This window comes from Heterodontus francisci, chromosome 12 (assembly GCF_036365525.1).
Source record: "Heterodontus francisci isolate sHetFra1 chromosome 12, sHetFra1.hap1, whole genome shotgun sequence".
In the NCBI taxonomy this organism is placed as follows: Eukaryota; Metazoa; Chordata; class Chondrichthyes; order Heterodontiformes; family Heterodontidae; genus Heterodontus; species Heterodontus francisci.
The window spans coordinates 61,584,936-61,610,849 of record NC_090382.1 but is presented as its reverse complement, the minus strand read 5'-3'; the positions used below and the strand labels follow the sequence as shown (position 1 = coordinate 61,610,849).

The 25,914-nt window shown below is 41.1% G+C and overlaps 1 protein-coding gene across 2 annotated transcripts in view; it reads left to right on the top strand.

The window, feature by feature from the left end:
• Positions 1–25,914, top strand: part of LOC137375605 (glutamate receptor ionotropic, delta-2-like) — a 629,010-nt gene that overhangs the window by 428,432 nt on the left and 174,664 nt on the right. For both annotated transcript variants that reach the window (XM_068042974.1, XM_068042973.1), the window contains 2 exons: positions 2,267–2,368; positions 24,849–25,046. In XM_068042974.1, coding sequence (XP_067899075.1) covers positions 2,267–2,368; positions 24,849–25,046 — 300 coding nt within the window. The remainder of the gene's footprint in view (positions 1–2,266; positions 2,369–24,848; positions 25,047–25,914) is intronic.

Here is a 25,914-nt window from a genome sequence, read left to right as displayed (position 1 = left end):
GCAGCTATAACCATATTTATGTGAAATGGTTGTTTTAATGCATTTTGACCAAAATCTTTTTGTGTAGTTACAATCCATTTGTGGCAAAAATATGGGTCTGCTATAATGGTGCATCACCGTGCAAGGGTACGACATGATCATTCAACCCCATTGTGGTTCCCAAAGCATGAATGCGTAAAGAATTTCAGGAAGGAATGCAGTTTTGACTTTCGCAAGCTGAACTTCTGAATATTGAGTTCCGGGAAGGGAGGAAATTATTTGACAAGAATGTATATTTTTGTTTGCCGTGGCTTGATTTAGTAGCCCTTTAAACCCTGTCATAATACATTCAGGCTTTAAAGCCAGCTGTAATTTGAACAAAATTCACAGTCAAATCTGATCCAAATTTTAAAAGCACTGTTCAAAACAATGTGCTTGATGGTTGAACCAAGTTACTTCTGAACAAGCGCAGAATGCATTTTTCCCTATTAAATATATGACAATTATTTTTGAATCCAAGTGACGGTCTTGAAAATCTAAACAAACAGTGGCAACTAGTGAAATATTAGTGGCTGCCACCTGTCTGGTAGTCAGTATATGAGCTGAGCATCAGTATTGTGTGATCCATGCAGCCACCAGAGTCACGTTTGTGCTTACCATTTGCACGTTGAAGGAATGCTTCAAGTCTGAAGATTAATCTGCTAGTGCCCTGCAGTGTAGTCGCACTAGAGTCTCAGGATTGTATTTGCTTATTGCCTTCTGCAACTTCGCTTTACATAGAGGCCTAATCACAAAGACCTGGAGGAGGGAAGTTCCAAAGGACAGCAGAGAAATCACTCAGAGGATACAGAAGAGAACCCATTGCCTGCTGCAATAGCCATTTTTGCTATTTTTAGACAGGAAGACTTCGCTTGACTTCTACAGCTGGCCACTACATTTGCAGTTCCAGCTCCAACAGCTCCCTTCCCTCCACAAAGATATCATCATGTACAGACCCTTCGCTGTGCTAAAAACTCACCAACTCTTATTCATTCGATCTCTTCAAAGCAACTTGCATCAACGTTCTTTGAACATAACTTGTACAGTACGCATGTCTAGTGCCTCTTACCAACTGTGCTTCCCTTTGATGCCAGTATGTGAAATGTGAACTCTTAACCCTAATCTAGTGCATTTCCTAACTGCTGCCTGAGTGGCAGAAATGCATGAGGTCGATGGCTGATGTATTTATATGAGCCTCTTGTGACAAGCAGTTCATTACTTCATATCAGATATGATGAATGGATCTACTGCTTGCTACACTTCTTGTGATACTGCATGAACAACATGGCACCATATCGCTATTGTTACATATGCAGGTATAGGATGGAACTGGATAGAAGGCACAAAGCTGCTGCTAGTGCCTGGCTTTTTAGCTGCTGCAGACCTTTAAGTGCTGCTTCCGCATGTTATTTCTATCACCCATCCCCACACGTGAGCTTGCAATCAGGGACATTTGCAACACCAGGAGCTAACACTAATTATTCAAATACGTTTGACTGCAGAAATTTGGATGGGGTCAGTGCTTAGGACATCAGGCACTGTCACTTCCTCCCTGCCACACTTCCAGTGGGCAAAGTGCCCGAGTGGAAAATCTGGGCTTAACTATTTAGAATTACAGACGAGGAATAGCCATTTTTATGAGGTATTGCAGGGCTGCTGGTGCTTGAAAATCCAAACTGCTGAGTGGCACCCCACCTACTTTAAGCACTTAGATATCTTTATTTTTCAAAAACCTTATATCGAGTATGACCATCACATTTCAAACACTGATTAGATCAAATATCATATTCATAAATCAGCAATAGATTCTAACTGAACAGTAGGAGTCCTGAAAACTAACCAGTGGTGTTTTAAATATAATTTTGAAAAAGAGAAAGAAAGCAATTACCCTTTCAGGATGTGTCAGGTTACAGCAATAATACTTAGTATTATTTAAAAGGGCAGGCTAAAAAATAGACATATCTTCATTTTAGCAACAGAACAATAGTGTGCAACATTGTATAATGCTTCTGTTCTTATAAGATCCAGTGTATTCTCCGATTTAGTATGAGCAACACCACAGAGATTGATTGCAATTTTAAATTTTTAAAGTATAATTATATTAATTACATGATAATTTCACTGTCTTAATGTTGGTTTAATGAGCTGTGACAAACTTAGATCTTTAGGAACATAAAACAGTATAGTTGTGTTATAATTGAAGTTAATGACATTACTTTAATAATGCATGTTTGTATTCCCCATGTAGCTAGGGCTTTGGAGTCCAACAACTGGATTGAATGGTTCGCTAGTAGATCAAAAACTGGAAAACAGTATGGAAGGAGTGACGCTGCGAGTTGTGACAGTACTGGTAAAACAGAGTTCTTTGCCTTCATATATAGTGAAATGCTTTACAACCTATAGTCATATTTTAAATACTTTCAACGTTAGAAATAACAAGGTTAATGTTCTAACAATATATATCCCATCAATACTATTATACCTCAACAACGGTTGTCAGAGTTAGACCAAAAGTATTATGTACCTTTCTCACATCAGATATGTGCTTTAAAACTAACCAAGAACAACATACCAAGAACTGCATATTTCCTGAAGACTAATGCATCGCTAGATTGACTTAATGTTCTTCATCATATTTAGGAGTCTCTCTTCTACTGCCTCAATACCGCTCCTAATATACTCACCAAGCAGTACTATAAACAGTAACCATGAAAACGTTTGCAGCCTGAAACATTTTATGTTCCAGAATTAAGCAGATAGTAGATACAGAAAGAAAGCATAGAATGAGAAAAGGCTATTCAGTGCACCAAACTTACTCCTTCCACAAATTTTGTAAAATCTACCCTATCATGAACTCTGCCCAAACTATTTTATGTCCTAAGTGGAGTTTCTATAGCAATGATTCCTTAAAGGCAATAAAGCGAACACCACAAAATCTATTTATCTCCTCTGCATTATGATGGATCACTGCCCCTTATGAACAATGAAACCCAGATCCAGCAGCAGTAGGGGCCATCATGTTTCATGGAATATTTGATCATTTCAGTCCATACAGATTCCTGTAAACTTTATTCCTGTTCCCAACTAGATATTTATCAAGTTTTTTTGATTTTTTTTGAAGGAGTTAATCAATACAGCATCAGGTGATTTTGCCCTAAGTTCTGGAATCATCCTTGTTGTTCTTCTCTGAATCCTCTCAATGCATCTCTCTTTTTGAAGGTAGGGTGTCCAAAATTGCACACAGTGGTTAACTATGGCCTCACCAATGATCTGTAAAACGTTAGGTAACTCATTTCAACTTCTAGTCAAATGCCCTTGAGACCCATACAGTATTGCATTAGCTTTGCTGAAAACAGCTACACTTTGGAAACTTTGTGATTGAGCCATTACTAATGGTGACATTTCTTTTTTTGATATTTTCCATCTTTGATCATAGATGTTCCTTCATATTTTACACGTTCGATGCTTCCTATTCAGATACACATATTAATTTGCAATAGAATCAATCCACAATGTCTTAGCCTATCTGCTTAATTTTTCAGATATCTCTGACTTCTGTTTATCTTCCTCTTTTTACCTGTTCATATAGATTGGAGTCATCAGTAAATGAGTACTGTGGAAAACCATTATAGTGATCAATTTGGCCAGTGTTAGTTTCAGACAAAATGAGTACACCCCTTAAAATCCTTGTTCTGTTAAAGTTAGCTAAAATTGAAAGTGCTGATATTAAGACAAGAAGTTAGCAGGAGAGGCTAAGAAGCTGCTTAATCTGCCCATTAGTGCTGAGCAGCCCCACAGACCTAATGGGAATTCAATACAAAATGAATTGTATTGATTAGCACAATCAAGGAAAAACCTTAACATTTAATACAACTGATTTTAGCAACCAGGGGTTGAGCTTTGTATCCAACTGGTCACTACAAATACTGCAGTGTGAATGGCAAAACAGCAAGAACCAAGCTACATGGAAGCCCACTTGACACTCCTCCCCAGGCATTTTTTTTTATTTATCATCACTTTCTGCTTCCTAGTATAACGTCTGTTATCAATATAACTATCTAATTTTGCTTTAATTATATGAGCTTTAACTATTTAAAAGTTTTATACTGAACTTTATCAAGTTTTTGAAACACTGAATAAATTATATTTACTGAATAGTTCTCATCGATTAGTTTAGCTATTTCAACAAAGAACCCTAGCAGATTGATAAACTGTGTTCAAATACTTCCAGATTTTTGTTGGCTCCTCCTTATGGCTTCTGTTCACTTTGGATGAATAATGATCTGATCCCATATAATATTCTCAGGCATTAGTTTAGGGGAGATAGTGGCAGAGTGTTAATGTCACTGAATCAGAAGCCAGCCCTGGGGACATGGGTTCAAAATGCACCATAGCAGCTGGCGGAATTTGAATTTTACTAATTCAATTAATGAATAAAAAATCTGGAATTGAAAGCTATTCTCAGTAATGATGCTATGAAACTATCATTACTTGCCATAAAAACCCATCTGGTTCACGAATGTCCTTTAGGGAAGGAAATTTGCCATCCTTACCTGGTCTGGACTACATGTGAGTTCAGACCCACAGTAATGTGATTAACACTTAAATGCCCTCTGCCATGGACTAGCAAGCCACTCAGTTGTCAAGAGGAATTAGGGATGAGCAACAAATGCTGGCCCTGCCAGTGACACCCACATCCCATGAAAGAATAAAAATAATCATGATATATGTTAGACTAACTGGTCTATCATTCTTAGTTTCATATATTACTCCTTTTTTGAGTATTCTAAGGGGGTGTGTTAGACTGGGTGGCAGAAAGTAAATTACAAAAGTAGTGCGAACAGTAGGAAATCTAAACAATCACTCATTTATTATTTCAGTGGCTTAAAATTGTTTTATTTTAACCAAGTTAAATAATGACATTTCATTCAAATATTGTGTTTATTTCAGGAATAGAAACTTGCATTCATTAATATTATCTTGCCACCCCAATAATTTAGTTTTTATACTTAAACTATGTGTAAATGATTAAATGATTCATCTTCCTCACAGAGAGTTTCATGTGAAAATGGGCAACTGAAGACCTTTGACAAACTTTGAAAATCAAACTCTTTGTCTAAATACTTGGAGCTTGATAAGTACTATTAGTATTGTTACGACCGACCACGCAAGTTAAAGCCGCCAATCAAATTATACGATTCTGATTGTGGTGGGAAAAACGCACTGTTGATTCAGTCCTGCCCCTCCATGCATTGCCAAACATACCATTTTAAACTTTCCAAATTAAAGAAAACCACAGCCAAATTGACCATCTATTAACCCCTGAATGAGGTGAACCAAACCAGATGTCTTCAGATCAATGAATTAACTGTTTAATTAGAAAAACTAAATTCTTAAACACTACTAAGATATAGACAACATTTAAAGTAGAAAAAAATGGTATTCTTGCATATTTATGCTCCTGCCGAAGTGAAATCTTCCAATGTGGAACAGTCCAAAGTTGCTTGAAGTTCTCACAGCCATCCGATGGGGGAAAAGAAAGGTTCTTCAACAGTAGAACAGTCCACAGTCTAATTCAGCAGTTGATTCGATGCTCTTTTCCAGCGATGAATTTCAGCAACTACAGTTCAATAGTTAAAGGAATTTGGTTATTTTCTTTTAAGGAATTAATCTGGCTTGGCATTAGAATTCTGAGAGTATAATAAATAGGATTTAAATAAACCGAGAGAGAGCTCTGTTTTCCTTCAGTATATGCTAGCAGACAGTCTGTGTATCTGTTAACTGTCACAAAAGCCAGTTTTTCAGCTAGTTTCAAACGTCAATTGGCAACATTGTATCTTTGTCCTTGTTCTCCGAATTGCTGTATCCTATGGCAATGAGAATGCATATTTGAAGCTGGCTGTATCCTATGGCAACGAGAATGCATCCTTTGACTCAGTCCCTGGAGCTTGCTGCTTTAAAGCAGTACTGATCCTGTTACAGCCTTAAAGGCACACTGCATAATTCCTGGAAAAGGAAAAAAAACACTACAGGATCATAACAGTATTGTGATCTGTTGATGTGGCACTATTTGCAGAAGCCAGTAATTGCTTTGTACTGAGCAGGTAATTGCATGAAGAATGGCTACAGTAGAGAAACAAAGACATCAAACTTTACTCGAGTTCACTGGCATCAGTATTAAAACAATCCATCAAATCCACAAGGCTGCTTGTCCAGAACATATTTATTTCATCATAAACCAAGAGATTGACATTCTTCTGTTCATAAATCTTTACCAAAAAGTATATATGTATATATAATGGTTAAATGATGGGAAACAGTAGCAGGGGATTATTTGCAGTGCTGTATGCATTCCGACTCAAAAACAAAAGTAAAAATATTGGGGAAAAAATAAACTATTTGCATTGATTAAAGCCATGAATAGATTGTGAATGAGCTACTGGTCCAGGATTCTGCATCTTTGAATGTATATCAAAAGATGATGGAGTGAAGTAGGCCATGTAGCCACTAGAGACTGTTCCACCAATCAGTGATGTCATGGCTGATATGTGATCTAATTGAAGAAACTTGACTTTGCCCATTATCCCTTAACATCTTTGGTTAAAAATATCCATCAATCTCAGATTTAAAATTAATGATTGATTTAGCATGAAAAGCCATTTGTAGAAGCAAGTTCCAAACTTCTTCTTTATTTGGCTTGCATTTTATTGGCCCTGCAAGAGTGACTTTGGTGGCATGCGGGATGATTTAATCAAGTGTGAGTTGTTTTTTTCTGATTTTGGATGGCGGGATTTTTTAACCAAAATTAAGTCAACAGTGTGTTTGCGGCGTTCTGGGGTTCCCCTCTGCACGGTGGCGGATTGAAGCTTTGCAGATTAAGTGAATGGCGAGCCGTATTCCCGTGCAACCCGGTTTACGTTCATTTGAACGTGGCATGCAACAGTCGACTTTGTGCAGTTGTGTCTGAGGCCAGTGTTTTTCTTTCTTGAACTCATTGGCAAAAGGAAAGACAACATTGGAATGGATGTTTGCCTCCAGGCTCGGCACCAGCAAGGGCAATTCTTCTCAAGGGATGGCAGCAAAGGCATGGGGGGGGTCGAAATGGAGGAGCCTGGGAGGGAGGAGGGGAGGATGGGGTGAAGTTACCATGTGAACGCAGAAGCAGGGGAGGATACTCAGGGAGGACAAAGTGTGGGGTGATCGCATGCATGGAGGAACAGGGAAGGGAGGAGGGGAGGACATGGTGGGGTGACCATACGATTGGAGGAGGAGGGGAGCATCCAGAGTGTGTAGTGGCTGTTATGCTGGCTGTGGGCAGCTGCGGGGGTGTTTGTCTGATTTGAGTTTGCAGTCAACAGATGGTCATGAGGGGCCTAAAGGGAGGGATGAGTGCTGTCAAAGTCAAGGACCTGTGAGGTGAATTCAGGGTACTGGCTGGAAGAGGAAATGGTCACAGTCAATGGGGGCAAATGGATTTTGTAGGCGGAAAGGTCGAGAGTTAGGGCTGGTTACTCTATGACATCATGGAGAGGGGAATAAGACTTGGCAATAATATTCAGGTGGATTTCAGGAGGATCAACTGTCAGAGTGGGCATTTTGGTGGTAACAGTAGTAGGAACAGGGGAGGCATGGCATGAATGAATTGACTGTGAAACTGTGCACAGTAATGGGGGAGGTTCAATGGTAACAAAGAGAAGGGTTAAGGTTACATTGAGTGGGGCAAGGGTGCTGGTTCAGGCTGGAAGATGACAGGAGGAGGTTGGAAGGTGGGGAGATTTGCCTTAAATTGTGCACACACCATTTTCTGAAATGATAATGAAAACCAGGTGACCAATGAAGGATTGCAAGGCGAGTGGGTTTTCAACCTGGCTGCAATACTAAGGCACTGAAAAGCAAACAACACCTTGCTTGCATGGTTCAGCTGACTGGCAGCAGAAGGCGGAAGTGGAATGTTCTGCTCATTTCATTATTAGCAAAGCTGCAGTGACATGGGTGTCATACCCCCAATTTTTATTATACCATGGGAAGAGGAACACATGGAGCAACTAAAGATGGATCTTTTCCCTTAATGCATGATGCCTGAATGGCAGCAACAGGCAGAACAAGGAGGTGAGGATGCTGCGACTGACAAAATCCAGGACTTGCATTATCGAAGACAAGGACATTACCTTCAAATGTCAGAGAGACAATGCCAGAGATGCCTAATGATGTCACGTGAAATGGTCACAGAAATTTGTACGATGCTGTACTTGGGTTTGGTGGGAAACCCTTGCCATTTGCCCTGAAGATGACTGCTGCACTCAATCTTTTGGCGACCAGCGTCTTCCAAGCATCAACAGGTGACGTATGTGACATATCACAGTCTGCGACCCATGGGTGTATCAAAGAGGTGACGAATGCTCTATTGCATCGTGCTAATGAATTCATCTACTTACCTGTAGACGAGGACAGCCAGGTGGCAAGGTCTGCAGCCTTCGCCACCATCACTGGACTCCCTAGAGTGCAAGGGTGATCGACTGCGCTCATGTGGCCATTAGATCGCCCTGGGAGCAACCTGCTCCACTTATGATTCACAAAGGCTTCTGATCTTTGAAGGTACAACTGGTTTGCGACCACAGGAGAAAAATAATGCAGGTTTGCAAACATTTCCAAGGGAACAGTTGCAGCTCATACATTTTGAGGAAATCACAGCTGCCAGGAATTTTGAAGAATAAGCCAAAGTGGATGGCTGGATCTTGGGTGACAAAGGTTGTCACCTTTGTAGATGGTTGATGACACCACTGCATCATCTGCAAAGTGCAGCTAAAGAGAGATGCGAAACTGCACATGCATTCACAAGGGTCGATAACACCATCGGCATTTTTGAAATGCACTTACGCTACTTTGACCAATCTGGAGGGGCTCATCGTGACACGCCAGAGAGGGTCTCATGGATAAAAGTGCCCTGGAAAGACATTCAAGGGACATCTGGAAAAACCTCATATTTGCACATTTTCACCAACAATAAGCCACTTCAAAAAGGAACATTGGGAGGAGAAAACATACATTCTGTAAATATGTTCACATAGTTCGAGTACTTTAGATGGGTCAGTTTTTGTCCAGTGTGTGCAGGAGGGTTTTCTGACACAGTATGTAGACAGGCCAACCAGGGGCGATGCCACATTGGATTTGGTACTGGGTAATGAACCCGGCCAGGTGTTAGATTTAGATGCAGGTGAGCACTTTGGTGACAGTGATCACAATTCGGTTAGGTTTACCTTAGCGATGGGCAGGGACAGGTATATACCGCAGGGCAAAAATTATAGCTGGGGGAAAGGAAATTATGATGCGATTAGGCAAGATTTAGGATGCATAGGATGGGGAAGGAAACTGCAGGGGATGGGAACAATCGAAATGTGGAGCTTATTCAAGGAGCAGCTACTGCGTGTCCTTGATAAGTATGTACCTGTGAGGCAGGGAGGAAGTTGTCGAGCGAGGGAGCCGTGGTTTACTAAAGAAGTTGAAGCGCTTGTCAAGAGGAAGAAGAAGGCTTATGTTAGGATGAGACGTGAAGGCTCAGTTAGGGCGCTTGAGAGTTACAAGCTAGCCAGGAAGGATCTAAAGGGAGAGCTAAGAAGAGCAAGGAGAGGACACGAGAAGTCATTGGCGAATAGGATCAGGGAAAACCCTAAGGCTTTCTTTAGGTATATCAGGAATAAAAGAATGACTAGAGTTAGATTAGGGCCAATCAAGGATAGTAGTGGGAAGCTGTGTGTGGAATCAGAGGAGGTAGGGGAAGCGTTAAATGAATATTTTGCGTCAGTATTTACAGTAGAGAAAGAAAATGTTGTCGAGGAGAATACTGAAATTCAGGCTACTAGGATTGAGGTTCACAAGGAGGAGGTGTTATCAATTTTGGAAAGTGTGAAAATAGATAAGTCCCCTGGGCCAGATGGGATTTATCCTAGGATTCTCTGGGAAGCTAGGGAGGAGATTGCAGAGCCTTTGCCCTTGATCTTTATGTCGTCATTGTCGACAGGAATAGTGCCGGAAGACTGGAGGATAGCAAATGTTGTCCCCTTGTTCAAGAAGGGGAGTAGAGACAGCCCTGGTAATTATAGACCTGTGAGCCTTACTTCGGTTATGGGTAAAATGTTGGAAAAGGTTATAAGAGACAGGATTTATAATCATCTTGAAAAGAATAAGTTCATTAGCGATAGTCAGCACGGTTTTGTGACAGGTAGGTCGTGCCTCACAAACCTTATTGAGTTTTTCGAGAAGGTGACCTAACAGGTGGATGAGGGTAAAGCAGTGGATGTGGTGTATATGGATTTCAGTAAGGCGTTTGATAAGGTTCCCCATGGTAGGCTATTGCAGAAAATACGGAAGTATGGGGTTGAAGGTGATTTAGAGCTTTGGATCAGAAATTGGCTAGCTGAAAGAAGACAGAGGGTGGTGGTTGATGGCAAATGTTCATCCTGGAGTTTAGTTACTAGTGGTGTACCGCAAGGATCTGTTTTGGGGCCACTGCTGTTTGTCATTTTTATAAATGACCTGGAAGAGGGTGTAGAAGGGTGGGTTAGTAAATTTGCAGATGACACTAAGGTCGGTGGAGTTGTGGATAGTGCCGAAGGATGTTGTAGGGTACAGAGGGACATAGATAGGCTGCAGAGTTGGGCTGAGAGATGGCAAATGGAGTTTAATGCGGAAAAGTGCGAGGTGATTCACTTTGGAAGGAGTAACAGGAATGCAGAGTACTGGGCTAATGGGAAGATTCTTGGTAGTGTAGATGAACAGAGAGATCTTGGTGTCCAGGTGCATAAATCCCTGAAGGTTGCTACACAGGTTAATAGGGCTGTTAAGAAGGCATATGGTGTGTTCGCTTTTATTAGTAGGGGGATCGAGTTTCGGAGCCACGAGGTCATGCTGCAGCTGTACAAAACTCTGGTGAGACCGCACCTGGAGTATTGCGTGCAGTTCTGGTCACCGCATTATAGGAAGGATGTGGAAGCTATGGAAAGGGTGCAGAGGAGATTTACTAGGATGTTGCCTGGTATGGAGGGAAGGTCTTACGAGGAAAGGCTGAGGGACTTGAGGTTGTTTTCGTTGGAGAGAAGGAGGAGGAGAGGTGACTTAATAGAGACATATTAGATAATCAGAGGGTTAGATAGGGTGCATAGTGAGAGTCTTTTTCCTCGGATGGTGATGGCAAACACGAGGGGACATAGCTTTAAGTTGAGGGGTGATAGATATAGGTCAGAGGTAGTTTCTTTGCTCAGAGAGTAGTAGGGGCATGGAACGCCCTGCCTGCAACAGTAGTAGACTCACCAACTTTAAGGGCATTTAAGTGGTCATTGGATAGACATATAGATGAAAATCGAATAGTGTAGGTCAGATGGTTTCACAGGTTGGCGCAACATCGAGGGCCGAAGGGCCTGTACTGCGCTGTAATGTTCTAATTCTAATTCTAATTCTATGCCTGAGGTCTTAATCATTGATGCAATCAAAAAGAAGGGCTGTTCTGACAGCACATGAACCTGCAGTAGAGATGTGGCAAATGGTCTGTATGTTATCCAATTCATTAAAAGCGACTTCAGTCTACATTGAAAATATTGTAATGCATCAAGGCATTAACCTGCACACATAGGAAGCTACAACATTGCAGCACTTTGATGTGACCAGCAGATCTAATGTTCTCTGGGCTACGAAGCAACAGAGAACCACAACAATGTTATGAAAGTAAGGGTGTGACGGCAGATCCACGAATGGAAAGCACGTTGGGAGTTTGAACATTGAAAAGTATGCAGACAAGTGTAATGCAGGCCCCCACCTGCCAAGAACGAGCAATATTAAGCGCGGCAGCTCATTTAAATAGCCGGGGCGGACCGCCCACCCCGATGATTAAAGGGCTTCGAGCCCGATATTTCAATTTAAATATTTAAAGAAAGAGATTACAAACCATTTTGAAAACATTTAATTTGCCCGTCTCCTACTCCCCAATAACCATGTAGTTAATGACTTGCCCTCTCCCCCCAAAACACTTCCTTGTCCACCTGACCTTCCCCTCTCCCCAAGTGCATAAACTTTAAACTCTAACTCTTCCCACCATCCCCTAAACCAATGAATTTGCTTTGACTCTGCTCCCCCCCCCACCCTCACAACCCTTCCCCGCCCTGAGAAACTGACCTGTTTACCTGCTCCCCCTCCCCACCAATGTTCTGGACAGGGATCCGAAGGCATCAGAGTGCCAGCTACTGATAATATCGCTCCGGGATGGACAGCGGGAATCTAAGTTTCATTAATTCCTTTATTTAAATTTATTTACATATGGTAATAGCACTCCTGTTGCCAAGTGGCAGGGGACCCACCACGAGGCCTTGCCACTGCCAGTAATATCAGGCCGGGCCTTCCCCAGGTCAAGGCCTATGGCAGGCCACTGCTGGAGGCATTTTCTGGCTACCCCCCCACCGCCACGACCCCCGACATCGAGGGTGTTTATAAAATTCGGCCCTTTGTGATCCTTGTATGAGCATGCCAAAGTCTCGCTGAACATGAACATTTACAAATTCCACAACTTTTAGAAAATAGGAACATAGGAACAGGAGTAGGCCATTCAGCCCATCGAGTCTGCTCCGCCATTTAATATGCTCATGGCTGATCATCCACTTCAATGCCTTTTTCCCACACTATCCCCATATCCCCCTATGTCATTTTTATTTAGAAATCTGCCAATCTCTGCTTTAAACATACTCAATGACTGAGCTTCTACAGCCATCTGGGGTAGAGAATTCCAAAGATTCACAATCCTCTGAATAAAGAAATTTCTCCTCATCTCTATCCTAAGTGGCTTCCCCCTTATTTTGAAATTGTGTCCCCTGGTTCTAGACTCCCCAACCAGGGGAAACATCTTAGCTGCATCTACCCTGTCTATTCCTTTCAGTATTTTGTAGATTTCAATGAGACCACCTCTCATTCTTCGAAACTCTAGAAAATACAGGCCCAGTTTCCCCAATCTCTCTTCATAGGACAGTCCCGCCATCCTACGAACAAGTCTAGTGAACCTTCGTTGCACTCCCTCTATGGCAGTAATATCCTTGCTAAAGTAAGGGGACCAAAACTGCACACAGTCCTCCAAGTGTAGTCTAATCAAGGTTGTATATAATTGAAGCAAGACTTCACCACTCCTGTACTCTCATCCTCTTGTGATGAAGGCTAACATACCATTAGCCTTCCTAATTGCTTGCTGCACCTGCATGTTAGCTTTCAGTGACTTATTGACAGGAACACCCAGGTCCCTTTGTATATCTACACTTTCTAATCTTACCATTTAAAAAATACACTGCACATCTGTTCTTCCTACCAAAGTGGATAACCACATTTTTCCACATTATATTCCATCTGCCACGTTCTTGCCCACTCACTAAATCTGTCCAAATCCCCTTGAAGCCGCTTTGCATTTTCCTCACAACACACATTCCCACCCAGTTTTGTGTCATCCGCGAAGTTGGAAATACTATACTTGGTCCCCCCATCCAAATCATTGATATATATTGTGAACAGCTGGAGCCCAAGCACTGCTCCCTGCAGTACCGCACTAGTCACAACCTGCCAATGCGAGGATGATCCGTTTATTCTTACTCTCTGCTTTCTGCCTGTTAACCAATCCTTAATCCATATTACCTCCCATGTGCTTTAATTTTGCTAATCAACCTCCTGTGGGGGACTTTATCAAAAGCTTTCTGTAAATCCAAGTATACCACTTCCACCGACTCCCCTTTATCAGTTCTGTTAGTAATACCCTCAAAAATCTCCAATAGATTCGTCAAACATGATTTCCCATTCATAAATCCATGTTGACTATGCCCAATCAGATCATTATTATCCAAGTGTCCATTTTTCACATCCTCTAGAATAGATTCTAGCATTTTCCCAAAGACTGATGTAAGGCTAACAGGTTTGTAATTCCCTGTTTTCTCTCTCCCTCCCTTCTTAAATAGTGGGGTGACATTTGCGATCTTCCAATCTGCAGGGATCGCTCCAGAATCTATAGAATTTTCGAAGATGATCACCAATGCATCCACAATCTCCAGAGCCACCTCTTTCAACACTCTGGGATGTAGAATATCAGGTCCTGGGGACTTAACGACCTTCAGCCCCATTAATTTCTCCAATACAACCTTCTTACGAATACTAATTTCCTTCAATTCCTCATTCCCCCTAATCTCTTGGATCTCTAATTCTGGGAGATTTCTTGTATCTTCCTCAGTGAAGACAGACACAAAGTAGTCATTTAGCTTCTCTGCCATTTCTCTATTCCCCATTATAAATTCTCCTGACTCTGCCTGTAATGGACCCACATTTGCATTAGCCAAACGTTTCCTTTTTATGTACTGTAGCAGCTTTTACAGTCTGTTTTGATATCTTTTCCTAGCTTACATTCATATTCTATTCTCCCTTTCTTTATCAGTTTCTTCGTCCTCCATTGCTGTATTCTAAAATCCTCCCAATCCTCAGGTTTACTACTATTTCTGGCAACTTTTTAGGCCTTTTTTAATCTTATACAATCCTTAATTTCCTTTGTTATCCACGGTTGACTGCTTTTAATTTTGGGGTTTTTGTGCCTTGAAGGAATGTGTAGTTGCTGTAAACTGTGTAATATTTCTTTAAAGACTATCCATTGCCTATGTAATATCATACATTTTAATGTATTTTCCCAATCCACCTCAGCCAATTTGCCCCTCATACCTTCATAATGTCCTTTGTTCAAATTTTACACCCTGGTTTCAGATTGAACTACCTCACATTCAAACATAATGTAAAATTCTATCATATTATGGTCAGTCATCCCTAAAGGTTCTTTTACAACAAGATTGTTAATTAGCCCTTTCTCGTTACATAAAACTGGATCGAAAATAACCTGTTCTCGCGTCAGTTCCTCAACCTACTGCTCGAGAAAACCATCCCTAACACACTCCAGAAACTTATCCTCCACAGCATTGGTGCTCATTAGGTTTACCCAGTCGAGATGCAGATTGAAGTCACCCATGATTACTGTATTACCCATGCCACATGCTGTTCTAATCTCCTGATTAATACCATGCTCCACACTACCACTACTGTTTGGTGGCCTCTAAACAACTCCTATCAATATCCGGCTGTTCTATTCTTATAATCAAAGTGAATAAACTCGCATTTCCAATTTGGACCTAAAAAGGATAGAAAAGAGTACTTTCTAATTGATGAAAAGTTAGAAACAGTGGAGGTCCAAAGAAACCTGGAGGTCCAGGTAATTTGTGCAGTGCTAATGGTGTACTTGTGTAATATGTTTTGATCCATTTGCCATTTAGCTTTGCGAAACTCGTAGAGTGAGAAGACAACATCTGAGAAGAGGGAGTCTGATTTGAACTATATTGAGTAGATGACTATGAAATTATATTTATTCACTGATTAGTTAAATTTAGTAGCTGTTTAACTGATGGCTAATTTTTTTTGTGATTATTTATGTAAATGAAAGCTATGTTTGAATTGGTTGATTGTGCTTCTTGAGTGGATTTAATTAGTGTACAGGCAAGCAAGAACAATTAAGCTGTAGGAAGGCTTTTAGTAGAGGGAATTTGAACAGAACTAGCACTTAGTGCTGAGGCAGAATTGGCCTAAATCTGCAGGATCAACAGCTAAAAGAGAATTCATTCCAATTAATTAATTAATTCTAGAGTAGCACAGCAGTTAGGAATATAGAAATGGTGAAATAAGGACATACGTTCGAGATGTGTGATATCCTGGCAGATAAAATATGCAGGAGGAATTACACCTATGTGAAGTGGCAGAAAGGTTTGCTGATTGAATAATGGAATGCTGAACTGAAGGGCTAGCTGGACATACTCTGCAGTATGTTGTGGGGAGGAAAGCTTTCTGGAAGACACATTCCAACAAATGATCACGCTACAGAGAGCAAAGTGAGGCAAAGGGGAAAAAGTGAGTGGGCATCTGAAGGAAGAGCAGAAAACAGGAAGAACCAATACAGAAAGAACTGTTGGTTGGGACTTATCAAAGGTATATAATTGTTAACACCTATAACATCTTTAACAGGCAGATGTAAAAGATTTTGTAGCAGAATTTTAATAAGAGCAGGAAGTTCTTCTAGTACAAAACAAAATACTATGGATGCTGTAAATCTGAAATAAAAACAGAAAATGCTGTAAATGCTAAGCAGGTCAGGCAGCATCTGTGGAGAGAGAAACATTGTTAACATTTCAGGTCTGTGACATTTCACCAAAACCTTGAATCATGAAAGGTCACAGATCTGAAACCTGTTTGCTCTGTTTCTGTCTTCACAGATGCCTTCAGGTTGGGAACCCAACAATATCCTGCCCACTTCCAGGTTTAACCTGGGCAGGTTTGCAGGCAAGTGGGGAACCCCCATGGAGCTGTTTGCTAAGTAATTAGAATATGTAAAGAAACAATTAACTGTGAATTTAACTCAACATTCTGACTTTAACAGCCAATGCATGGGTTTCCCGAGCTGTCTGAAACTCGTCAGTGTCAAGCAGGTGAGAGTGCAGCAGGATGTGCTTCGTCAGTGAAACTGACCGGCTAGGAAGCCTTCAAACAGTGAAATTGAACATCCGTAGCCGAGCCTAGGTTAGAGACTACTGCTCACAGCACTTCTTCTGAGATTGTGCTGCTACTGCCAGGTGATTTCCAACTTCTTGGAAGTCGTTTCTTCTCTCTTGGAATTCACTCACCTTGATCTGCACTTCCCTCCTATCAGCCTTCACCATGGCATGGGGGCAGCTTATGCAGCTCTACTTTAGACTACTAATGAGGAACAAGAGGAGCAGCAAAAGCACCAGGAGCAACAGCACCAGCTGCCGCCTTCTCAGTCACATGCCATTGCGCAGGGCAGAGGGGATAGACACAGAGATCCAGTTTGAAGGCGGCAAGACCCACAACATAGGGTATATAGTTAGAGGGTCAGCTCTCTCGACGTGTGAGAACCAATGGTTCAGGAGACTCAGGCTTTCATGTAGGTCATTGCTGCATCTGTAGCTTCTTGGATTTAGACTTTTCCAGTGAACCATTTAGTAAGCCACATTTAAATTGCTAGTGGCTGCCAAGGTGGCTATTATTGAAGATCCCCACCTGGTCCTCTGTCTCTCCATGCAATTATGCTTTCTCTTCTGCAAGGAGACAAAGCAGACTTCTGTCAGTTCTGAAGAAGGGTCACTAACCTGAAACGTTAACTCTGCTTCTCTTTCTACAGATGCTACCAGACCTGCTGAGCATTTCGGGCATTTCTTGTTTTTATTTCAGATTTCCAGCATCCGCAGTATTTTGATTTGATTTTAGACAAAGCAGAGTGTTGTGTGTGTGAGAAATGGATTGTGTGGAGAAGAAGGAAGGCCTATATTTGTGGAGGATGACTGCGAGGCATGGGTGTGAGATGCCACAAAGATGAGTGTGAGTGAGAGTGTTGGTGTTCAGATGGGGATGTGAGGAGGTGCCTAGAGAGAGAGGAATGATTGGAGCTGCAAGGTGTGTTGGCCTGAGGAATGTTGTGCAAGAGAATGCTGGGAAAGTCGGAGTGAAGGGCTTGACACCTAAAACTGTTATGCTACTCACTTTTCCAGTCCTCCCGAGGTCCTTGAACCTCTTGAGGCACTGTCTCCAGGTTTGAGGGACCACAATCCTGCTGTTTACTTCCTTGGGCATTCCCATCCATGCCTTCTTCGTTGGAGAGGATGGCGTCTTCCTCCCAACCTTGGCAAACATTACCTCGCCTCAGTCCCTCAGATCTCACATCAGGACCTGATGAGACCTGGGGGATAGCATTCCAAGGTCTCCTTTCCAATCGTGTGTTAGTTGAAGCTTGAGGAATTGATATCCAATTCATTCATACTGACCCCTGGTGGGGTTCCTTTAACTAGAAATCCTTCCTTTGACAGATTTGGTATGTCATCCTGTTATGTCTATGCTGGATTGCTGGATATATTATGTATATCTGATTTATCTCAGAACAATGCAGATATTGCACTTGTGTTAAATCACCAACTGGTTTATTTACAGCATTTTAAAATATCACAGCACTTAAGATTTCAGTACAATATCTTCTTCCAAACAGTCTATGTTTAGTAGAACAGTCTAGGTCCGTCTTTTTTTAGTTTCAGTTTCAAACTCTTCCGCTCCACCCATAGGCTTACATAATCAAGCACAGTGAACGCAGATAAGTGGACAGACTAATACAATCAAACCCAGATCAATCAAACACTACATTTTTCCCCCTTTTGACTAAAGGCATTATTTTTAATTAAAGTATTCTAAACATCAAACATATATACATCAAGTTATTTATTAGTGTTCAACATGTCTGTTTTCTCGAAGTACAGAAATAGTCTTTAAGATAGGAAGGTCTCTTGGTTCTGCGATTAGATTTAGATTTATGAATTTGAGGCTGTGGATCTGTTTACTCAGCTTGATGAGGCAGATTATTAACATCACTCATAGGAAAAGGAAATGTATCCTCATAACCACTATCCTCAAAATATTCTGGTCTGCTCCCTATCAAATGTCTCGCTTGGTGTTGTCATCCAACAGATAAGCATTGGTACCAAGCAAACATTTAATCTGTTTTGAACCTGATACTGATGAAGCAAGTTTGTGGTTGTGATTTGGCCGTTTGATTCAAACCCAATCTCCAACTTTACATTGTGGTTCCCTAGTGCCTGTACGTTTGTCAAAGTATGTTTTTGCTTTACCTTGTTGCTTTGCAATTTCATCTGCTTTCGCTCTGAAATTCTCGTTAACTGGTAGTGATGGCTTGAGAATGGTCAGTGGCATGCGAAAGTTACAATGTATCATTAGTTCGGCTGGTGTCTTTCTGGTTAGAGAGAGTGTAGGCTTTCCTCCAGCTGCTGTCACTCTGTAACCTAGAAAGTCAATCTTGGGTGCTGCAAAAGTGCATTGTCCGCGTCTAGCATCAAATTGTATTTTGCAAGTCGAGTGAGCACTGCTGTTAATCATTGATCATGTTCAGCTTTGTCCCTTCCATGGACAATGACATCATCAAGTAGGTTGAGCATCCCCTCAACATCTGACAAGACTGAAGAAACAGTCTTCTGGAATGTGCTAGGTGTTGAACTTAGTCCATAGAGCATTCTGCTGTACTGAAACACACCTTCATGAGTAACAAAAGCTGTAAGATATCGGCTTTGTTCTGCTAGAGGTATCGGAAGATAACTCTGTCACATATCAAGCTTTGTGAAAACTGTGGAGATATGAAATGATTCTGACAGTTCTTGGATTGTAGGAAGTAGCTACTTGTCTGGTATGATAGCTTTGTTGACTGCCTTTAGGTCACTACATAGTCGAAGTTCGCCATTTTTGTAGTCGTGCAATGACTAGATTTGATACCCACGGCAATGAATCGATTCACTCAATGATACTGTCTGATTCTAGTCGTTTCAGCTCCTGTGATGCTTCAGCATGGGTTGCAAATGACAACCATTTCAAATTTTGTGAAACTGGTCAAATTGATGTGCCAATGCGAGGAGCATGACAGTACCCCTTGATCTCCCCAAATCCAGTAAATAAGGAAGGGTACTGGCGTGTATAATCTGCATAATTAATCCCATTAATGTGTGCTCTGATGAGGTCAGCAGGTTTGAATCGAAGCCTATCAAAAAGGTTTATTTCATAAGGCTTCAGGCTTTAGCTACATAGAAAGGGAATCTATCTAGGGTGACATTTTTGTAGCGTACTGGAACTGTGATCATCCCCAGAACTGGAATGATAGTGTCGTCATAAGTTTGAAGAGTGTCTGTTGCAGGAGTGAGAGAGAATTGCGAAAAATACCAATGGTAGAGTTTGTCACTCAAAATAGATACTTTCGCACCAACATCAATAAGAAGTGAAACTGAGATGCCTGCAATCTCGACTGAGCACTCCTTAAAGTGACTTTATTTTTTGTGACGGTAAATACATGTTGCACCTCACTCTCTGAAAAAGACTGCCCCACATATCACATCGATGAAGTCTTAAACAATCGAGCACAGTAAGCACAGATAAGTGGACAGACTAATACAATTAAATCCAGATCAATCAAACACTACACACATCCCACCCGCTGTCTCTGGTCAGAAAACCTGGAAGTAGGATGCTGATACCATATTGAGTTAAAGAGCCATGCCAAAGCCCAGTTCAAGACAAACATGTTCCCAAACTGGTCCCAACCTCTCGGCTACACCTGGGTCTGTTTAGATAAAATTCAGCTCAATACCTCAAAAGTGATCTGTTGGCTACAAAGTTCTTTGAGAAATGTAGATGTGATTAGGTGCTGTCTAAATTTCTTTGGAAGATGACAATGACACGGGAAGTGGTAATTAAAAGCAGCACCATGGCACTACAAAGCAAGAATAAATGTACTCTTCTTCAAAAGAGTGTCTATGGAATCTTTTCCCGTAAAGTCAACCCAATATTGGATGGTGCAGAGGCCAGCTGCTTGTCCATGCCACCCTGTCAGCAACCAGATAGGTCCTGCAGTGAGTCAGAGGGATGCTGCGATGACAGTGATCCAGATCCAAGAAGCACTTCTGTTCCTGCTAGCTCCACAAAATTTATTAAGATGTACCTTTTCAGCACCTCTTCATGTATCATCATTAAAACTGGTTGGAGAGTGCATGGTGCATGCTCGAACCAGTTCTGTCCTAAAATGGCAATTGGTGTTCAAAGTATATCATAGCCCTTGATTTGCATTTTAAATGTGGCTTACTACCCGAAACAGGTAGGCACGTTAGCTGCCCAGCAGCAGGCACCTGTAAAAGTGGCAATGGGCAGAACGTTGGCATTAACAGGGTGGGGTAAATCTACTGATTCCAATTTGAGGCTGTTACTTTGCTGTTAATGACAATTTTGGTAAGTTAAAATTGATCGGCTGGAGTTTGGTGAGCACCTAATACCTAAAGACAATGTTTGATTTGGTATTGCAGTCAGTGAAAACCAAAATCAATAATGTAGTGACACAGTGTTTTGAGAAAGTACATTTTTAAATATGAGAAATGTATAAGGTAATATTAATTATGAAAGTCATAATTAAAAATGAAACAAAAGATTGAAATATATTTACAGTTTTAAAAATGCATAGCAAGACCTGAACCTGTACATAAACTTTGCTACAGGATAGAAGCAAAAATAGGAAGGACTAGGAGTCCTACAAAGGACAACTTAGGCTTTTAAAAAAGTTAGAGAAAAAGTGAGGGAAGTAGAGTCAAATTAGAGAATGCAGCAAATGAAATTTAAAAAGACCATGTTAATGCCAGAAGGAACATCAAAGGACAAGTGGATGTGCTAAATAATAAGTTGAGTAACACTACTACAGATGTTTAAGATATGGTAAATAAAATGACTGTATTCCTCACATCAACTTTCACAAAGGAGGACTGTGGACAAATTCCAGTCATAGTAAAAGGCAGGAAAATTGGTCCAAGCATGTATAAATGTTAGTAAAAAAAAAAATGTGGTGCAAAAAATGGAAACATTAACTATCCACCAAGTTCTTATAAATACGTCCTCAATACATCGGGGAATTAAAGGAGGAAAGTAGTGAAATCTTCATAAATTATGAACTACCTAAGGAGTGAAGGATAGCCAGTCCAATATTCAAGAAAGTAATAAGACATGACCTAGCTAGTAAATCCAAACCAAAATGGTCGAAAATGTCCAAGGGCATTTTTCATGATGCTATAAATGAGCATATCAAGAGCCATAGGTGTGATAAAAAGCAAATCTTTGAGGGGATAAGCCTGCTAGTAGACAAGGGTTATCCAGTAGATAAAGTTTATTTGCATTTAAAAAGGTGTTTAACAAAGTTCCTCATGTGAGGTTAGTAAGCAAGCTTAAGGTTCTTGGATTAGAGCAATGGAATGGGACTTCATTAGATAGCTTGCTTCGAGATTGGACACAGGCATTATAAGCAAAATGTTTCTCTTTCTGTTATAAAATTCTGCAAATTCATGAGTTAACAGGTTGTCTTGTTAGACTGAGAAATGCTATTTGCAACATAAAACAGAGGGTGGTGATGAATGGAAAATTGTTTGGCTGGGAAAAAGGTAACCCGTGTAATTTCACAATGATCTGTTCTGAGATTGTTGTTACTTACATTATCTGTAAGTGCTATGGAACAGATTGTCTATATGATTATTAAATTTGCATACAACCCTGATCTGTAAGCAAGTATGAGTGGAAAAAAGATTGACTGTCTTCGGAGAGACTTGCACCAATTGTGCAGATGGGTTGTGAAATGGCAGATGGATTTTAATGTGCATGAATATAAAGTTATACATAGACGAGCAGGTAACATTCAACCTGCGTATGGCATGAAACAATCTTATTTTTAAGAAAACGTGAAAGGGTTGTTTGCGTGTGGTTGAAAAGAAAACACATTTGGGAGGGGTCACTGATCATATTCTAAAATCATTTGGTCATTGTGAGAGAATTGTGAACAGTTAAGGTAAATTGGGTACTGTAGTGCATCTGCAGGGCATCAAACTACAATTCAGGATACTGATATTGTACAGATTAGTGGTGATGCCAATTCTAAAGTATGGTGTGCAGTTTTGGTTACACTATTTGAGATGCTTTGAAATCAAATTAACCTGAAAGAGACAAAAAAGTGGCCCACAAAATGTTTTCAAATGTCAAAAATATGGGGAAAAAGTCTAACAAAAACACTACGAAAAAACTTCTATAAAGATGACAAAGAAATGTAAATGTAAAAGAAAAGCTCCTTCACAAATAATACTTTCTTGGCTCCTATTCCAATTAGACATACAGGAAAAAAGAACAAATGCCACGGAAGAGCTAGTGAATTCTGGTAGACGTTGAAATATTTGTTACATCAAATGTGACATTTTCATCAGGAGTATGCTTGAAATGAACTCAAGCATTTCAGTTCATTAAACACAGAGTACTGAATTGCAAGCAATAAAGAATTGGCACAAAGGCTGCTTTCCTAATTCTGTGCCAGTGTGTATCTGCTGAACAGGCACACAGGACAGGAAGAGGCAAAACAATTGAGACTGTTGACTCTGGTTTATGAGGTGAAGAATGAGAGACACCTACTTGAGGGATAGGAAAGGCAGAAATAGACCCTAGAGAGCAGAATGGAGACCATGTTGGTTGTTGCTAAAGAAAGAATGAAAGGACTGCTTGGCAACAAAGTTGAAGGGGCGCAAACAGATGATTACCTCAATGAATGCATTACAAAGGTTGCTTATGAAGCAACTGTTGCTCTGAGGGGTGATTCAGTGTTTCTGATCACTGACAGACTGGACATTTTTTTCCTCCATGCACATTATTACACTGTATCCAGTGGCATGCATGACCATATTGGTGCCTTGTGTGACCCCTGAATTTTGGGGAATTAGACAGTGTGGTGAAATTAGGTAACCATATTCTGTTTCTGTTGCTATTCAGTGGGGGAGAAAAAACTGTCAAGTGCTGTGCCTGCTGAGCAATGCATTAGTCAATCAATTTTAAACATAAAACTGTGGGCAGTAAATTGGCTGAAACTGCAGATAAAGAAAGAACACACATACATTTATATGGCACCTTAACATGTCTCCCAAATGTGTTCTAAAGCACTTCATATATGATTTATTGCTTTGAAGTGAAGACTATTATATAAGCAATTGCAGCAGCCATTTTGCACCAGCATTGTCTCACAAACAGCAATGAAATGAATAAGCAGTTGCTCTATTTTTGACTATATCAGTTGAGGCATGTTGTTGGCCAGACTAACATTGTGGTTGTCTTTGAAAGTTTACATGAGATCTTTAACCTTCACCTGAACCGCCAGAACAGATGGGCAAGGCCTCAGTTTAATGTCACAAATGAAAGCTGAACCTCTGAAAATGTAGCACTCCCTCAGTGTATTGCTGAACTATTACCCCAAATTATATATTCGATTATTGGAGTGGGGCCTTCTAGGCCAGATTTTATTCTAGCAACAGTGGTCCCGGTGGCAGGCCATAAGGCGAGGGGAGAACCTACTTTGCCCCTCCTTCAGACCCCTGTTGAAATTCCACGGTGGGCAGGCAATTAACCTTTAAGGGATGAGCTCTTGCCTCCAGAGCTCCGAGCCAATTGAAGGGCTGGCAGCTCTGAGGTACTGGCAGCACCAATGGGAACAGTGGCCACTGCCAGTACTGGAGGAGGCCCTGCAGTATGAAGTGTGAAGAAAAGTGATGAAGACCCTGGGAGAGATAACTGGGGTTGGGGTCACCGGGGCCTGTAAGGCAAGCCCCAGTGACAGGGTGAGGGGTGTTGTTGAGGGTGGAGGGGGGTCTTCTGTGGTGGGATAGGAGAAGTGATCACCACTGGGGGGGCCCTCTAGGGGTCCTGGATTGCCCCCAAAGGAGGGACACCCATCCCGACCCCACTAGGAAGCCACTGGGCTTTACCTGGCAGCATCTCTCTGTGGCAGCAACCCCGTTGCCTTCAACAACATTGAGGTGGAAGCGGGAAGAGGCCCTTAGGAGGGCACTTAAGGGTTTCAATTGGTCTGGGGTGGGAAGGCCTTCCTCAGCCTTCCCCGCCCCAGACCAAATGGCAGGGGGCCCAGGCAACATCAGTAATGGTGACCCTTCCCATTTTGTTTACCCTCCCCTGCCTTCGTGCCCGCCTCCAAAGGCAGCTCAAAGTTCTGCCCTCTGTTTCTGAGACTGCCACTTGAACCCTCTGGGTAGAATTTTATCATTGGTTTCACTGCAAAATTGTTGTTAAATCTTTTATCCCAAAATTTGAGATATGGCTTGACAGCCTCAGCAATGACTAATGTTTTTTCTTAATCTTTCCAGGTGCCTCCATTTGTTATGGTATCAGAGAATATATTTGGTCAACCTAAAGAATTTTGCGGTTTTTCTGTCGATGTTCTGAATGCCTTGTCAGAGCATCTCGGCTTCAAATATCAAATCTATCAAGCTCCTGATCATCAATATGGTAAATTACAAAATAATGGAAAATGGAATGGAATGATAGGAGAACTTGTTAACAAGGTAAGTAGTTCACTACTGAAAAATTATTAATGGCCTGGATTTTGCAATTGTAATGATGGTTAAACTGTCAGTATGTGCCGTCATTACTCCTCAGAAACTGACTACAGCTTCTGGAGTCTGCACATGTGCAGTTAAATGCAGAAATCCAGAAGTTCCTGTCAGTGATTCTGTACTTCTCCATAGTGTGCGCTGTTGAAGTCCCTGCAGAGTGCAATCAATTAGAAATCTTTGAATTGATCAGAATCATCACTTTTACGCCATTAGCCTCACTGTAAAAACCCTTGAAAAAGTTACACCTCATGGAATGAGATGTAACGGGGCTTTTAATGGCATACTGGGTTCATAACTACTGCTGAGAAATTTCTGGCATTTTATTTCCTGGTTTGTTGTCTGTGAGAATACTTTAATGTGATTGGCTGCTTACCCTGCTTAATGGCACCACAGCTGCTGGACACCTGGTGATCCCCTTGATTTTATGCCAGATTCAAACTAATGTCAGGAAAAGTGAAATTCACACAACAGAGATTGCTACATCTTGGTGAACCATTGTAGTATTTAATTTCCATTGGGTATTGTTCACAGATTAAATGAAAGTTTGTAGCAGCAATCCTGAAGTTAGCACTTTGGTACATATGTTCTTCCACTTCTGCTCTTTTAGAATTATGTTTCATTCTTGCTCATTATTTACAGTGACCCAGCATTGATTTTGCATCATGCATTTTTCCAATTTCAATGTTGCTCGGATATTTGTGAATGGACTTCTACAGACCTGTCCTTACTTTACATTTTACCTTTTGATTCAGAAAATATGGTTATTGAATTCAAGCACCAAAGTTTGTTTCACAGTTTAGTTTACTGCATTTTAAGA